General features: G+C 35.7%; 2 protein-coding genes across 2 annotated transcripts; one reads left to right on the forward strand and one right to left on the reverse strand.

Annotated features, from left to right (window-relative positions):
• Nucleotides 1–804: 804 nt before the first annotated feature.
• On the reverse strand, nt 805–4,223 carry LOC137718191 (uncharacterized). Its single transcript, XM_068457690.1, has 7 exons — nt 4,030–4,223; nt 2,968–3,067; nt 2,748–2,868; nt 2,483–2,604; nt 2,045–2,166; nt 1,801–1,960; nt 805–1,154 (listed from the first exon to the last, which is right to left on the reverse strand). Exons 1-7 carry the CDS (start codon nt 4,154–4,156, stop codon nt 1,022–1,024), a joined length of 885 nt encoding a protein of 294 aa, XP_068313791.1. The 5' UTR covers nt 4,157–4,223; the 3' UTR covers nt 805–1,021.
• A 5,413-nt stretch (nt 4,224–9,636) lies between these two features.
• LOC137717282 (probable 2-oxoglutarate-dependent dioxygenase AOP1) lies at nt 9,637–13,156 on the forward strand. Its single transcript, XM_068456591.1, has 3 exons — nt 9,637–10,007; nt 10,196–10,514; nt 12,911–13,156. The coding sequence occupies exons 1-3, from the start codon at nt 9,637–9,639 to the stop codon at nt 13,154–13,156; spliced, it is 936 nt and encodes a 311-aa protein (XP_068312692.1).
• The last annotated feature ends 3,129 nt before the right edge of the window (nt 13,157–16,285 follow it).

The following is a 16,285-nucleotide window of genomic DNA, read 5'->3' on the forward strand; positions in this document are numbered from 1 at the left end:
CAACCAGAAAAACAAAAAATTAGATATCGTTTTATAACCATTGAATTTTGATACACCATAAAGATAAAATAATTATCAACCGGCTACTTAGAAAAAAAGAAATTTATGAGGCGAATGCAAATTTAAAGAATGAAATGTCACGTGACAAAGAGTGTTGCATTTTTCATAATGTAAATTTGAAGTTACAGAATGAAAGTACGTATGACAAAAAGTGTTGTATTTTTGGGAATTCGGATGAAATTTTGGTTAATATCTTTTTATTCTGCCTGAAAATCTTTAGCTTCATTGATTAGAAAATTTTCAGTGTATCCAGAACATGAGGTAGTACACACCATGTATGACATCAAACAATTGAAGGAAATTTTTTCCATGTTTCCCTCCTAACATGTGACATATCATTCCATGTTTCGAGCACACTGAAAAATCTCTCCTATTAATTAACAATTTGTTTGGCAACATAACCACTAGAGGTGCCACAATCGAACTGAACTGAAGTTACCAAACCGAACCGAAGTTCCTGAACCACCAAATTCTTGTCGGCTGTGGAGGCACAGCACCAGAGACAAGTGATGGTAAAACAAGCATTGCTTAGTGCGAAAACATTTTGGTCATGCGCGCACACATCTGAACGTAAACCCGGCTTATAAACACGACACATTCCGAACAAAAACCGCCCGGCTTATAAACACGACATGTTCCGAACAAAAACCTTCATCCATGTAAACAGAAAACACGATGCAAAGATAGCAAACATTGATCATGAACCACAGGAAACCAGAACATTCACTATGAACACAGCGGAAATCACTAGGTATGATTATCCAATTCTATATATACTATATGAGAAGTGTCGATACCTTTGTTACTTTGAAGCAAACTTACAATTATCGTTTTTACATGTTGAGTGTCGCCAACAAGCAGGTCAGTGTGCGGCTGTGTTTTCTTTTTCTTTCTTGTGTTCTGTCCAAATACAGGTGAAAAGCTATCTTCTACGTAATGAAATAGGAATCGGAAACCAAGATTATCGTGACTCCTCAACAGGAACTGTTGAGTAGGTACACGTGTAACTCTCCACAGTGCCATCACTCTCCACCGTGCCATCTTTCTTCCTAAAATTAGTCCAGGAAATCTTCCAAACCTGGAGCAAACTTTGCCTGCACATTGTCTCATGTTAGTAAACTTTTACACGGGTCAAATCAAATGAGTACATAACCAGGTAGGTCTTTAAATGAACGTATGGTGTTTGGGGCTATCTGAACATTTCCTTTGCAGGTTCAAATAGAATCAACCCTGACGGAACAATACTCGGAAAACAAAACAGAAAACAAAAAAGAAACTGCATCTGCTGAAAATATAAGTAAACATATTGTACATTTATGTCTGGTTCTCCCAAATATATCAGACCAATCTAGCAGAAAGGCATGTTTTAACGACAGATTTGACTAGCCAATTAAGGCACTATCAATTTTCAGTAAATTTGAAAGAATGATTTGTTTGAACCATCCCATGGCGGTGTTCAACTCCATAAATACAAAAAACCAGAGATGACATCAGGCCATATGCACCAGTAACGAGTGTGTAACAGGGAAGGCAAATAAATATCGTAGATGTGGAAGCATCTAAGCATGATATAGTCACTTTTATAAATTTAATATGCACATGTATGTAGAATGTGCATCCAAGCTAAACAGATGCGGAAAAGTTCAACCAATTCCATCATGATGCTTACTTTTACGACATCTCATGTATCAATACATGAAACAAAAATTTATTTAACTTAAAAGGGATAATAAGACATACCTCTCTGGTTCAACAGTCCTCTTTGCAAGCATAAGTGTCAAGAATACAGGAACCATTGCAGCGCACAAATGCTTAAGGGTGTGCCCGCTGACAATATGATGAGTCCAATCGTAGATCACTTTATCAGCAGCTTCTTCCACCTTAGCTAAAAGATAAAATCCTGCAATAACGGGAAGATTTCATAACTAACACAGTAAAAACGGTACAAAATTTTAGAAAATCACAAAGGAACATAGAAACAAACCTGCTGCCCAAAGCCAATATGTGGAATGAGTGTACATTGGGGGCAACAAGATAGCCATCAGAGGAATGGCAATGCAAGGAAGAAACTGGACCATAGCATATGGACGGAGGTCATCAAAGAACCTGTGGAAGGAAATTACGGAATTTATTTTTGATATAAGGGTACACCATAGACTCCCAAATATGTCTGTATTCAGCCTAAGTCGAAAAGTGATATAAGTACCAAGAGCCTATTTCTCTCATAACTATACAGTCCCAATTTCACTGCGTGCCAATAAAACAGCATACAAAAGCCAAACTCATTTCGTACGGAAAACTAGCCATACTCCAGAAAGTATACTTCAGTACATAAAATGAAGGAATCCAGGTGACAACAATAGAAATAGAGCTCAAGAAAAAGTAATCATTATCACCAAAGGAAATTAAGCATGGTGCTTGCCTCCAATACAATATGCTGATTACACCCGCCAAAAGTAGAGGTATGATGGAAATTGTTCCCTTCCACTCATCAATCCTTTCAATGATAAAGATTGCAATGATCGATGTGAATGCAATTGTCATCTACAGTTGTCATGAAGAAAAAATATAATTTTAATCGATGTAAAATATGACATCTTAGCAGCAGTTGATATTCACTGATCAAAAAATGAAAAAATTAGTTGATACTATATAACAGCTGTATTCCATTGCAAAACCAAACTCACTGGCAAGCGGTCCCACACTAGACGGGCATCATTTGGCTTCAGGTGATAGTATGATGATCCAATTCCAACAGCAGCTACGCCGATGTAAAAGCATGTCCAACCCCAAAGCTCTCCTCGCAAGCTATTTTTAAAACAACAAAAAAATTATCACCGATTGTACAATAAAGCTTTTACTCCATTCAAGGCATTGTAATTTGCCCAAATTAAAGAACCACAGTACCTGAACTTGAAATAATCCTTGTAATAGCAGAGGAAAAGACCAATGAGACCAATAACAAGAAAAGGAAAATTTGAAACCACATTAAGTGTATTTGGAATACCTGGAAATGAAATGAAGATCTCAGTTTGAGTACAATGGAGAAAAAAGATCAAAGGCATTAAATAATGATCAAGCTTAAAGAATGGTGAGACTTAACATATCCTAGAATAAGTTAAACAGTACGTTTGCCAACACCCAAGTGAATCGTAAGCGTACCACAAGGTCATGAGTTCATAAGTTAAAGTAGTGTGTTTAGTATCAGTTATGCTAAAATCTTTCTTTCGCACACAACCCACTGAATCACAGTAGAACCAAACGCACCTTAAAAATAACAAAACTCTATTACAAATTCAAATTACTATCAAATTCGAAGTATGAATCATAATCAACATTTCAGTTTGACTCTGAGCTGTTGACTAAAACCTTATCAAATCAACCTAGAAAATCAGTCTGAATTTGAAACGGGGAAAGAAAAATTACTAACAAAGCCCAATTTTCAGTCATCTCTCACGAATTTCTTTTCTGCACTAACTACAGGTTCATGACTTTGCTCATAGTCATACATGTTATGATTTAATCCTAAAAGCCGTGATCCATTATGCACCGCTTAGCTTAGTCACTGCCTTGCAATTTCCAGCCTTCATTACGACATAAGCACGGATTGAAAATTCTAATTTTTCCATTACCATATATTTACAAAATAACTACAATTCGCTAATCAGAAAATTTAAACAAAAAATGAAATTGTGAATCTTTACCAACTAAATATTTCACTAATTAGAGTACTTTATCAGAAACCCATCTACTTCCACAAACTAATTTCAATCTCAACCAAACTTTGATTGCCTCCACAATACCCTAAACAAAACCCTCTTCTGATTACAAAAAGGGGCAAAATTAACATTCAATTTCCAATCTCAGAACGAGCTAGTCTATGAAATCACAAATGGTTAGAGATACAGAGCACGAACACTGCAGTGTGTGTGTGTGTGTGTGTATAACTAAATTGAGAGAGAGAGATACCGAAAAACTCGCGTTGGTCAGCGAAATCGTGGTAAGCCTGAGACTGGGGGATGGCAGGAGTGACGATCATCAACACCACAAAGCAAAGAATGGCTACTCCCCAAGCGTACACTGTCCTCTTCTTCATCTTCCTCCTCTTCTCTGGTTCTCAAATCGTCCCCTCCAAATTTACAGTGTTTGGTTCCCTTGTTCTTTTCGTCTCGATATATTACGATATAATAAGCAGAATTTTAACGAAAATTTCCAGTATGGTTACTTAAAAATTACGTCACTAAAATGTCATACAAAAGGTAATTGAGTAATGGTCTGAATTTTAGCTCAATTAATTCAATTAATGTTTTGATCTTTGAAACTAAATATTTGTTAGTATTGATCCCGGAATTTGTTATAACGTGGAGCAATTATTCTTTTGGCTAACTATGGTAGAACTTTCATCCAAAATAAAGAGGTTTAAAAGGACAAAAAATGAATGAAAGTTCTAATGAAGTTAGCTAAAAGGGTCACTGCTACACATTATAATAAAGAGTGATTATATTTACGCATCCCAAATTACTTTTTTCACATTTTTTTAATTTTTTAATATTTTCTACACACCATTAACACTTGATAGAAAAATATTAAAAATTAAAAGGATATAGAAAAAATAATTTAAGATGTGTAAATATAATCTCCATATAATAAAATCATGACTAATACTCACAGATTTTTAATTCATTGACCAAAGCTCCAATTGGACCAAAATTCAAGAGTTATTGCTCCAATTTCTCATATAATAACGAAGGGAACCAGTACCATTTAATACCAATGTCATTTTACATAATTAATTACATTACTATAATTGTCACTCATATCATGATCTGGTGGTATTCCTGTTCACTTGTAAGTGAGAGATCTTTGGTCCGAATCTCGTAGATGACGATTCGATGCCAAATTAGGTTGGGCTTCTGAACCGTATTGTGTGGCTTCTGAACTCTCATCTCCCCTAGTGTAAAATATATTGTTCTACTAAAAAAAATTACATTACTATAATTATGCATACTTAGAGTATAAATATGAACGATTATAGTGTAATCCTACTATTGTAATTCAGACATTGAATGTTAACATCATGTTGTAACACCACTATAATATTGTGTAATTTCATGACACCTCCTAGTATTAACTTACATCTATACTATAATATGACGTCCATGATATAATAATCATCAACGTTGGTATTGTAATTTAATCACGTTTTAAGTATAATAATCTACCTTGACAGTGTAAAGGACGTCTACAACATAATGAGCAACTTGGTCATACTAATAATAAAAGGGATGTGCTATCCACACATCTCATTTTACTTCTCACATATCCCTTGATAATTTTTGTTTGTTGATTTTCTTCAATTCATCTGATCCAACAGTTGAAAATTAAAAAGGTGTGTGAGAAGTAAAATGGGATGTGTTAATATCACATTCCATAATAAAATCATTATGTGTTGTTAACTATAACCTTACCATAATTATGTTACCTTGTAATATAATATTAAACGATTATAATGTTACAGTACATTTCTCCTTGTAATTCGGACGTTGTATGCTAGTAGTAATCTACACATATGTTGTAAAAAGACATACGTGGTGTAATCATCAAAGTCGGTAGTATAACTTTAACAATGCTAAGAAAGTGGGAGAGTGGGCTAACCCTTACAATGGGTTAGCAATGATGTGGTTTAAATTCGCATTTAGCGAGAATTGAATCTAAGCCTCTCACTCAAAAGTGAAGAAGAATACTACTAGACTGTAATACTAAATGTCAATAAACCTATTTTTTTTTAAAGTGAACAGTACCGGGAGCTTTTCGTTAAAGTTTCCTTAACTTTTCCATTACATTTTTAACTTTTTTTTTTCTCTTAAAAAGGGGGATAGGCGGCGAACCACTGTTATCCACTTCTTTCAGATCCAAAGAAGGCTAGTTAGAAGTTGCACCCTACTTGTGGCTACGATCAAGCAAATTCACTACGTGCCAAGTATCGAACCCATCACCTCCCATTATTTTCTTTAAGAAGCTGCTGTTCTCACTTTTTCATTGGACCACTTGTCATGGTTAAAAATCTGAAAGATGTTGGCATAACTAATTTTTTAGTTATGATATGAAATGAAAATAAGAAATTATACTAATACAATAATGCTTAACGAATGGCAAGTTGTGAATGGTTTGAGAGTGTCATTCTAACTCAATGGTAAATTAAGCCCCAGACAAATGTTTTTGTATCTTCCTCCTTCTCTCTATAAAGAAGTTAACACAAAATACTAACGTAACTCAATCATAATTGTTCAAATAGGATGAGACTGAATGTGAGGGAAATTTGGATCCCTTCTAAACTTCCACTTGGAAGCCACATATTTTTTTTTTAAGCCAGGACACCAACTTTGACGAAATTAATAGAATCTAAACAAAGTAAGATGATATCGAGTCATTAGAATTTTAAAGGGCCGATTAAAATTCCCAAAAAAATAAAAAAAACCAAATAGTTATCAGGAGCACCCTAAGCAATTCTTCTTCTTAAGTAATTGTGGTGTATACTTTGTTATGCATGATTCTTGCTATGCTGTGCTGTGCGGTGTTGGTGTGTTGGTGTGTTGGTGGATGTTTCCAAATGGAATCAATCCAAAAGCCTGTTGTTTCAAAGGAGAAGATGGAGCTCAAACTCCCTCTTATCTCAAATTGCCTACACAAAATAACAACGGTGTAGTATGGGAAATGATTTTTGCGCAATATTTTTATTCACCTTCCGCACAATCTTCATTTGTTTTTAACAATTGGATTGAACAAATAAAAGACCCGGAAGCCAAAATTTAGAGGGGCATCCAAAAATTACTCCCCTTTGAGATTTGGTCAACATGGGTTCTATAAATATGATTGGAACCTCGCCCGATGTGCTGAAATCAACCCTGAATATCATTTTGCTTCCACTTGTCAATAAGATCGATGTTGGAGGAATAACCAGTAAATTAGGTTGTGTATTTAGTTTATTTAGAATGCGTTTGTTGCACCAGATAATTTCGAACTGGACTAATTTCAGCAACTAAGTTGGATTGATTTAGAATAGACTAAGCTGGACTAACTTAGTAATGTGTTTAGTGTAGTATCGGACTACAAGCAGAATAATAAAAAGTAATTCTTTTTTTTTTTTGTCTTTTCCTATTCTAAAACTATCTCCCTCTCTTGTGAAACCTCTCTCTTCCTTCTCCCTCTACCTCTTTTCCCGTCAAACCCCATCTCCTGCTTCTCATGAATCACAAAACATAAAGCCCAAATTTTACAAGTTTCTCACAGATCACAATATTCAAATACCAAATTTCACAACTTCCTACTAAATTTCACAAGTTTCTCAGCTTCTTCCCCACCACCGACGAAAACCCTAACTGGTACTTGGGCATTTGGTATGCTTTCGCGTGCGAACGCTGAGATCGACGTCGAGCTTTTGGTGATTGTCGTCTGGTGGTTGCAGTTGAGCAAGATGAGGAGAGAGGGAGAAAGTGTTGATGGTTTGATGGTGTTTCTAGCCGGAGAGAGGACATAGCAGAGACAAATCCAAGGTCTTATAGCTAGTCCCATGGTTTTTTGGGGGACTTGCTAAGAACCTCTAGCGACCCTATTAGTCTGGGCGAGTCCAGGCTAATCCCATTAATGTTTGTCCCGCATGGTAACAAATATGGGATTGGACTAATAGTTAGTCCAATCTAGTCCAGTAGCTAGTGAAGGCAAACAAACTCCCCTTAATGCCATGGCAGTGGAGTACTTGAGGGCCATGACTTTTGGACTTTTTGGAGGCCTATATAAGAGGGATAAGTACCTCTTGTAAAGAGTAGGATTCAAAAAAAGAAAGAAGGATTACACTATTACTAAGCACTTCTCTTGTAACACATATCAGATATATACGTAGCCTTATAGTAGACGTACCCCATTTTCAAAGGTGAACCATTTAAATCTCGTTGTCTATCATTTAAAGTCATTGCCCCAAGCCCATCAACAGTTGACCATATTGGCCTTTGTTGACCTATTAATTTTGAGCGTTAACACATGGGAAGCTCTCCAAGTGTTGAGTTTCTAAGAGTATCTCATTGATAAACTAGTAACTGATGATGGAGTGATTGATTTAAATGGGACATCAATATCCCTCACTTTCATCAATAGGGTTTAGGCGGCACAAATGTACGTTTGGCTTAATTTTTCTTTCTTTTCTCAAAGGGATAAAACTGAGTGCACTTAGCATTAGGGACATATGAGAGAAACACAAGGGGTATATATAGGCCCCATAGCTGCACCTTTTAGGGTTTTGACGCCATGAGCTTAGTCCATGCGACACGCCTGTTTCCCTTGCCCACTTAGGATTATGACTTAAACCCCTTTTAATTAAATAAAGCTCAAAGCTTATTTTAATTAAAATCATGTCCAACAAGCCTAGATAATTAATTCAATATAATTACCAGTTAATTATTTCTAATTATCACCTTGTTAACGTTGCTAGAGCTATCATAGGTGTGCGATCTCTTAGGTTCCAACTAAAGCCAACAGTAATAGATATCTATAATCACCATGATGCATCTCATGTTGAAGCAAACTTGATCAACAATTACTCTAGTCAGAGATTTCCAAGATGGAACTTCAAGTGGACCAAGGGATGTCTCCTTCTATTGAACGATTACCAGAAGGCGATAGATTCCTTTTTGTTTATTCATGCATCTCCATACTATGCATATGAACTCGAATATCACACTATCGCGTCCTGGGAAGCAATGCAAGCTTTGAAGATGAAATCAAAGTTCATATCTATGAGCACAAGAATATTCAACCTTCCTAAATAATCTAGATGGCACAGATTCAATATTTTGGTCCGGAAGTGGCAATAAGTTGTTGGGATCTAATCCATTGTCACTCGCAGCATATGGACCGCAAGTGGCAATATGTTGCAGCCATTTCGAAGGGTAAGAAAAGCAATATTTATAAATATAAACCTGCATGCTCAACCATATATATCAAACACATGCAGATGATGCCATGATGGTAAAAGCCTTGAAGCTCACGCCCTTTGATCAACACCCGTATCGTTATCTGATAACTGCATGTTTAAGGGTCGGTGAGGAGGGTTTCAGAATTGGATGAATTATTGGAGAGAAATGGAGAGGTGTTGTGTCGGGTGGGGGTGGGTGGGTGAGGCAGATGGGAAAAAATATTTGTAATCTTTAAATATCATTTTATCCTCGCCCGGTGTGCTGAACAAGATTCGTTCTTCTCCTGCCAAATAGAGTAGTCTACCTATTATAAAAACTACAGGGTTCATATAAAAATTCAAAGCCCCCCAGATTCCCATATATTGGCTCCGCCACGCACGCCATTTTGGACTCTAAAAGCAGTGTACGTATAGTGCTGAAGTAAACAACACGCAGATGATGGTGATCGATGAACCAACACCCTTACCGTTATCTGATAATTAATTGAGAGAAACATACAGCTTGCCGTTCAATATATATCTATATATATATATATATATATATATATATATCCTTAAAGAGTAGAGCCTCAAAACCTATCAGTTAGCTAGCTGGTGAGAAGAAAAAGATGGCTTCCAGTACCCAAACAGCGGCCAAAATTCCAGTAGTAGATTTCTCCCAAGAGGATTGCTGGAAGTCAGGGACAAATTCTTGGTTCTCAGTACGCAGAGACGTTTGTAATGCTCTCGAAGAGTTTGGCTGTTTCCTGGCAGTCCTTCCCAACAAAGTTTCTCGGGAGCTTAATGACACCATGTTTGGGACATTCAACGAGTTGTTTGATTTCCCCGACGAAATTAAAGCACAAGTTCCTCAGGAAAAACCTCTAGTTGAGGGTTACGCAAGGCTGCCTACCCGGGAATACATGTCATTTCATTCAAGTACTGAAAAAATCAAGAACGTCACACGTCAACTTTGGCCGGAAGGAAATGACCAGTTTCGGTATAAATTACTGCACATTTCAATAGTTTTGGCAGTTTTTTTCTACATCTCGATACCTACTGCTATATGTTTTGTTATCAACACTTTTGATTTCTTTGTCAACAAGCTAATGCGAATCTGTCCTTAAACATTTATGCTTGTTCTTACTAGTAATAATAATAGTAATTTGTTCTTTATATCTTGGGCAGTGAGAGTGCTGATCTGTATTCAAAAGTGATGACAGAATTAAATCAAGTTGTGACGAAAATGATATTTGAAAACTACAAGGTAGAGAAATACCACGATGATCACATTCAATCGACCATACCCATTACCTTACTTCTAAAAGATGATGAACCCAAGACAGATGAAACTGAAACTGGTGAACCCAATCATACAGACAAGTGTTTTACTGGCATGCTCCATCAAGATGCGTATGGTTTTGAGATGCGCTCAAAAGATAACGAGTGGATTGGTTATGATCCTCTGCCTTCATCGTTATTATTCCTAGCAGGTGATGGACTTCAGGTACGTCAACACACCCTTTCATTAATCTTGCTTTAGTTTCATGGATTTTAGCTCTCTCTCTCTTCATGGATATGTCGTTCAGGCATCCCTTTTGTAGGGCTTAGTTCTCAATGTGTTTCAACAATTTAACCATCTATCATTAAGGCCTTCTCTCAAAGATATTCCTCCCAAAAATTACCCAAATCCGAAACCATATTGATCGTTGGATTAAAAGATAGTCATTTTAGCGTTTCTTTGAAGAACTATATTCGTCTTTTTTATTAACTACGATTGGATCTCTTAATTGTTTTAGACTTGCCTTTTTTTTTTTTTGAAAGGATAATCTATGAATAATAAATTAAAATATAAATGATTTGGATCGTTAAAAAAAATTATAAAATGGTCATCACAAGATGTCAATTAAATAAGCTTTAATTGAGGGATAACAGAAGTTTATATATAACCCAAGAACTATTACATGATGGAAGTTAGCAATATATGTGCCAAATTAGCAAAACAATAAGCGGTCTTGTTGGCTTCTCTGAAAATATGATTAATCATTGATGTATATTCAAACTAACCTAATAATAGATTAAATTAAACCAATTTTAACTCGTAAGTGCACGACTCGATAGTAGTATATAGATATGCAAGTATGAGGTCGATTTTGCAGTAATTGCGTTAAAACCAATTAAACCAATAATTACGCCAAACTTAATTATACAAACGAATTGAATTTAAGGATTGATTAAAATTAAAATTAAAAGAGAAATTAAAAGATAAACTAAACAAAGACAATGATGAAATTTGAAAATTAAGATGTGAAGGCACTACGACATCATATCCCCCACTAGTAATCCAACCTAGCTTCTATATTATCTATCCGTTGATTAATCCAATTGATGTTGTTGTATAGTTTTCCTTACGCATAAACTACCTATATGGTATTTAGGTTCACCCGTATATCTCTACATGCAATTTGTCTATGACGTTTAGTACGATTATGAACATACAGAAACTCATTACATTTTGTGAAAATCTTGAAAACCATGCAAACCCTAAGAATACGGTGTTTACCCTAGAAGAATTACAACCCTTAACCACAAGAGCAAGCCTCAAATGAGCTATAGTATTCAGTCTAATTTACATCAAGTAACTCAATTAAGAATTTAGATGGTAGCTAAGCGTCAAGTTAATAAGCACGGTGATTAAGAATCCCATATCAAAGGGCAATCGTAAGATTGGCAAAATAAGAAAACTAGATCATCATATTAGGGTTTCATGATTGCCTAGCAAGGGTGTTTAGTTACACACAGTAAATAATAACAATAAGTCATGAAAAAGAACAATAGTACACGAAATAACAACGGTGATGTGCTCCTAACTCATCTCTCCTTTGGACAAATTTGTGTGTATGGTGACATGTAGAGAGATCATAGGACATATATTTATACTAAAAAAACACTAAAAGGTTGGGTAAAAACTCTCCTAGAAAAACAAAATCCAAAACGATATTGGACACAAACTAAGAAAGAACTCTTCTTGACTAGGAAAACACGTCATCCATCTTTCATGCCAGATTTGGGATCGTTCCACCTTAAGTTATGTAAAATTCTGAAAAATAGGAAACCTGTAGCTCTATGTATAGGCATATAAGGCACGACACTTGAAAATTTTGGAAAAGCCTTCAAATCTTCATTCTCCCACAGTCGCGCAATTTTGACGAGAATGTAACTTTCACGGGATTGATTTGCAAAACTCATGGAAAAACATGAAAGTTGAACACAACTATCTTCATCTTCTTAGCTTCCTTCCAATTGACCATAAAAAATCCTCCGAAAAGTCTATATATGATAATAAAAAAAACATCATAAGTGCACAAATTGACTAAAGTAATAAAAAGACACTAAAAATATTCTTTGAAGACCAATTCCTAACGAAGCCTTCAAAAATGTGAAGGCATTATCGGGAGGACATACTTCTCATAAAAAAATAGTCAACCAATTCTGACAACATGAATATATATATATATATATATATATATATATATATATATATATATACACATACACCCTCAAAAATAACCATTCTATTTCTGACGACAATATCATTTATCGTTAAGATGATCAGGGCAAAACATTCCTTCTAACGACAATATCGTTTGTCGTTAAGACAATCAGGGCCAAGCCTTCCTACCAAATAAAGTACAATTCAAGCGGCCATTGGAACTACTTTTGAATGCATTATGTGTGTCTAAACAAAAATTCATTTCCCTTGACATGTTTTTTTCTTCTAGTGTAAGGCAATGTAAGTTTCAAGAACAAAGGGACAGATGAAGTGTGTTTTACAACCTAACTTAAACTTTTGATAGCTATATTTTATTGATGTTGTTTACATGCGTGGTTTATTTGGCGTAGGTTTGGAGTAACGATAGAATAAAATCTTGTATGCATAGAGTCGTTTTGAAGGAAAATAAGGTAAGATACTCGTTCGGACAATTCTTTTGGAACAAAGGAGAGATATATGTACCAAATGAGCTTACGGACAAGGACCACCCCATGCAGTATAAGCCAATAGATCTAGTGGAATATTTTCAATATTATTATGAAAATATTTCCACCGTGGGATTTGATTTTTCGGTCAAGGAATATTGTGGGGTTTGATTTTGTTGGTCCAAGGCACAAGGTAGGGTTTCTTCTCACCAAAATCATGACGCCACAAGCATGAGTTTAAAAGGGGGTGTTGGAACATAATAACGGGAAAATTCTCGTATTTAGGTTCACTTGTTCTTGTGGGTTTAGCCTTTGCTTAATCAATAAGACGTGTATCTCTTGTTCTCTACAAATACTTCCATGCGAAGTTTATTGAAGTTGAACTGAAGTTCGCTTGTTCTTGTAAGTTTACCTTTGCTTATTCAATAAGACGTGTATCATGTTCTCTATAAATACTTCCATATGAAGTTTATTGGAGTTGAATTGAGGTTGTATTCGTGTTAAGTAATATACTTTGGTATATATGCAGGACTCAATACAAAAGCCTGTTGTTTCAAAGGAGATGGTGCTCACATTCCTTATATCTCAAACTGTCTACACAACATGACAACGATTTAGTATGGAAAATGATTTTTGCACGTCATTTTCACCTCCGGCACATTCTTTATTTGTTTCTAAACCATTGGATTGGACAAATAGGAGAATCAGGAGCTAAGATTTAGAGGGGCATGCAAAAATTACTCCCCTTTCGGATTCGGTCAACATGGGTTAGTTGTTGCTCCTATCAACTCATTTGACATTAGAATTAGTTACCAAACACGGAAAAACATAAATTAACCATACTCAAGTCCTAACTGAAAATTAGTAAATATCAAAACACATTTCTTAAATAACACAAATGGAACCTTGTTAGACCGTCTCCAACTATTGGGTTAAACCCTAAAATTTTTAACCTAGAAATATGTTTTCTGCTCCAATCCTTCTGTTTAAATTTTTAGTATGAGATCATTAAATAATGAATTTAAGATTCTTAAAGTAACTTTAAAAATAAAAATAAAAAAATTATGTAGACTATCCAAATTAATTTTATGAACATTTTAACCTAAAAATATTTAGATTCTAATAAATATTGAAAAATCACTAAACTGACACCATGAAACTTGTAGAACACTATGAAAGGGTATGAAACACATGAAAGATTTTTTTTTTAATTATTTTAGCCATTGGATATAAATTTGGGTCATTAGATCTTTCTCTTTACTGTTAGATTTGATCATATTAGATTTTAACCATTGAATTCAATAAATTTATAAATATAAAACTAAAAAAATATACACATTTATGGTGAGCCAACGCACTACATTTGCCTCCAAAAATAAGTTTTGAGTTAAAACTCATATTTGGCCCACGGGTTGGAGCAAGTTGAGATAGGTTTAGAACCTAAAATTTGAGTTTTATTCCAAGGATTAGAGTTGGTCTTAGTATGACTGCTGGAAACCCGGAAGAGCCAATTTTACCGTTGGCAATTTGATTCTGCAAGCAATAACTTATAGACAACGGTGCGTTATAGGAATACATCATCCTAACTAATTCTGTGAGGAGAAAGGCGAAATTTTCAATCCTATGGAAACCCGACGGCGGACAACCGTAATACACAAACAAAATATAGAAGTATCAAAGAATGCACACGCAGACCGGAGAGCGGAAAGACGATTCGGGGAGAAATAGATACTGCATGAAAATAAGGAAGAAGAAGAAAAAGCAGTATCTCCAGCCTTGAAAATGGAGGTGCTACTAGGAGGAGGATCACCTGTAAGAATGAACAGAAAACACGTATACAAGGTTAAAGCAATTTGCAAAATAAGCTTCGTAGCCTCTTGGGGCATTTGCTAATTTTCTCACCCTAGGTCGCAGGCATACCTTATAGAATAGAACGATGTCCTCCTCCAAGACTTCAGCCAACCCATCTATAAAACATGGGAACAACACACCGTGGTCTTTGAATTGGAAAAGAATCCCAGCAAAAAAGGCGGGTAGAAACTATTGGTGAAGAATCACAATCCACAGGCTCAATCGAACAGCTTCCTGGAGCAAAGGCAACGAGAAGGCTGTTGAAAAAAAAAAACTTAGAGTACTCAACTCTAGCACAAGTGTTGGAGAGACAATACAAGTAAACAAATTACTTGTATTACACAAACAAAATATTACAACACAAACTATCAAAGACACTCTTGAGAAGCTATGACACTCACACTCTTACAAGACTATTCTTTCTTCTCACTCTCACTTGCTTGCTTGCTTACAAGCTTGCTTAGTTTGTTACATAGCACCACACCCATATTTATAGGGCATGTTTGCCGACTTTGAAGTTGGCTAGAACATTCTAGTGGAATGATTATGCACTGCACCAACTCACACACTGCAAACCGACTTGGGCTTTTCATAACAGCTATACAATTTGGCTTCTAGGTCTTTCTACAAACTTATACTTTGATATTGCTAAACCTTTCATTGATCATGCAGCCACCGACTTAAGTTTGCATAATAGCCTTGCCGACTAAAATGATGCTAGAATTTTCTAGCATATTGATATGCATGATGCACCGACTGTGAGTGTTAGAACTCTCTAGAATCCAAACACCAATTGAGCTGGTGTTGGTCTTCAAAGGCAAGTCACAGGCTCATCTGGAATCAGCTTTTCGGGACAAATGCGGCTAGGGCATTTGCATAAGCAGGGGAGAGGTTACTCAAAAGGGGCTGCATCTGTTGGCCATAGAATGAAATCAGGAGAGCAAAAGCTCTTCCGATTTGTGCTTTTACTTCGGGAGTTTCAACTGGTGATGCCACAACTTGAGCAAATACATTAACCAAATCTGGGACTAGCAAAAGGATCTGCTTGGAAAATAGAATGAGTCGGTAAGAAAACGTATGGTCACCTCCATAAAGAAAAAGGATAAGAAAACAAGAAAAACAGAAAAGACCAAGTAAGTTCACCTTCTAGGATTACCCGATACACACGGAGCTTCCATAGAAGGATCCCACAAAGTTTGTATGATATACGTACACATATATTATAAATGTGTGTGTGTGTGTGTGTCTGTGTGTAAATCAGTGTGAGCTTTGAAGATGAAATCAAAGTTCATATCTATAAGCACAAGAATATTCAACCTTCCTAAATAATCTACATGGCACAGATTCAATATTTTGGTCCGGAAGTGGCAATAGGGTGTTGGGATCTAAATATCTAATCCATTGTCACTCGAACATAAACCTGCATGATCAACCATATATATCAAACAG

Source organism: Pyrus communis, chromosome 15, assembly GCF_963583255.1.
Source record: "Pyrus communis chromosome 15, drPyrComm1.1, whole genome shotgun sequence".
NCBI classification, from domain to species: domain Eukaryota; kingdom Viridiplantae; phylum Streptophyta; class Magnoliopsida; order Rosales; family Rosaceae; genus Pyrus; species Pyrus communis.

Excerpts from the sequence above, each read along its gene's own strand:
- LOC137718191 (XM_068457690.1), bottom strand. The coding sequence starts at position 4,156 with ATGAAGAAGAGGACAGTGTACGCTTGGGGAGTAGCCATTCTTTGCTTT. Across the intron at positions 3,068-4,029 it reads TGACCAACGCGAGTTTTTCG|GTATTCCAAATACACTTAAT; the intron begins GTATCTCTCTCT and ends TTTCATTTCCAG. Across the intron at positions 1,961-2,044 it reads ATATTGGCTTTGGGCAGCAG|GATTTTATCTTTTAGCTAAG; the intron begins GTTTGTTTCTAT and ends CCGTTATTGCAG.
- LOC137717282 (XM_068456591.1), top strand. The coding sequence starts at position 9,637 with ATGGCTTCCAGTACCCAAACAGCGGCCAAAATTCCAGTAGTAGATTTC. Across the intron at positions 10,008-10,195 it reads GAAGGAAATGACCAGTTTCG|TGAGAGTGCTGATCTGTATT; the intron begins GTATAAATTACT and ends TATCTTGGGCAG. Across the intron at positions 10,515-12,910 it reads TAGCAGGTGATGGACTTCAG|GTTTGGAGTAACGATAGAAT; the intron begins GTACGTCAACAC and ends TATTTGGCGTAG.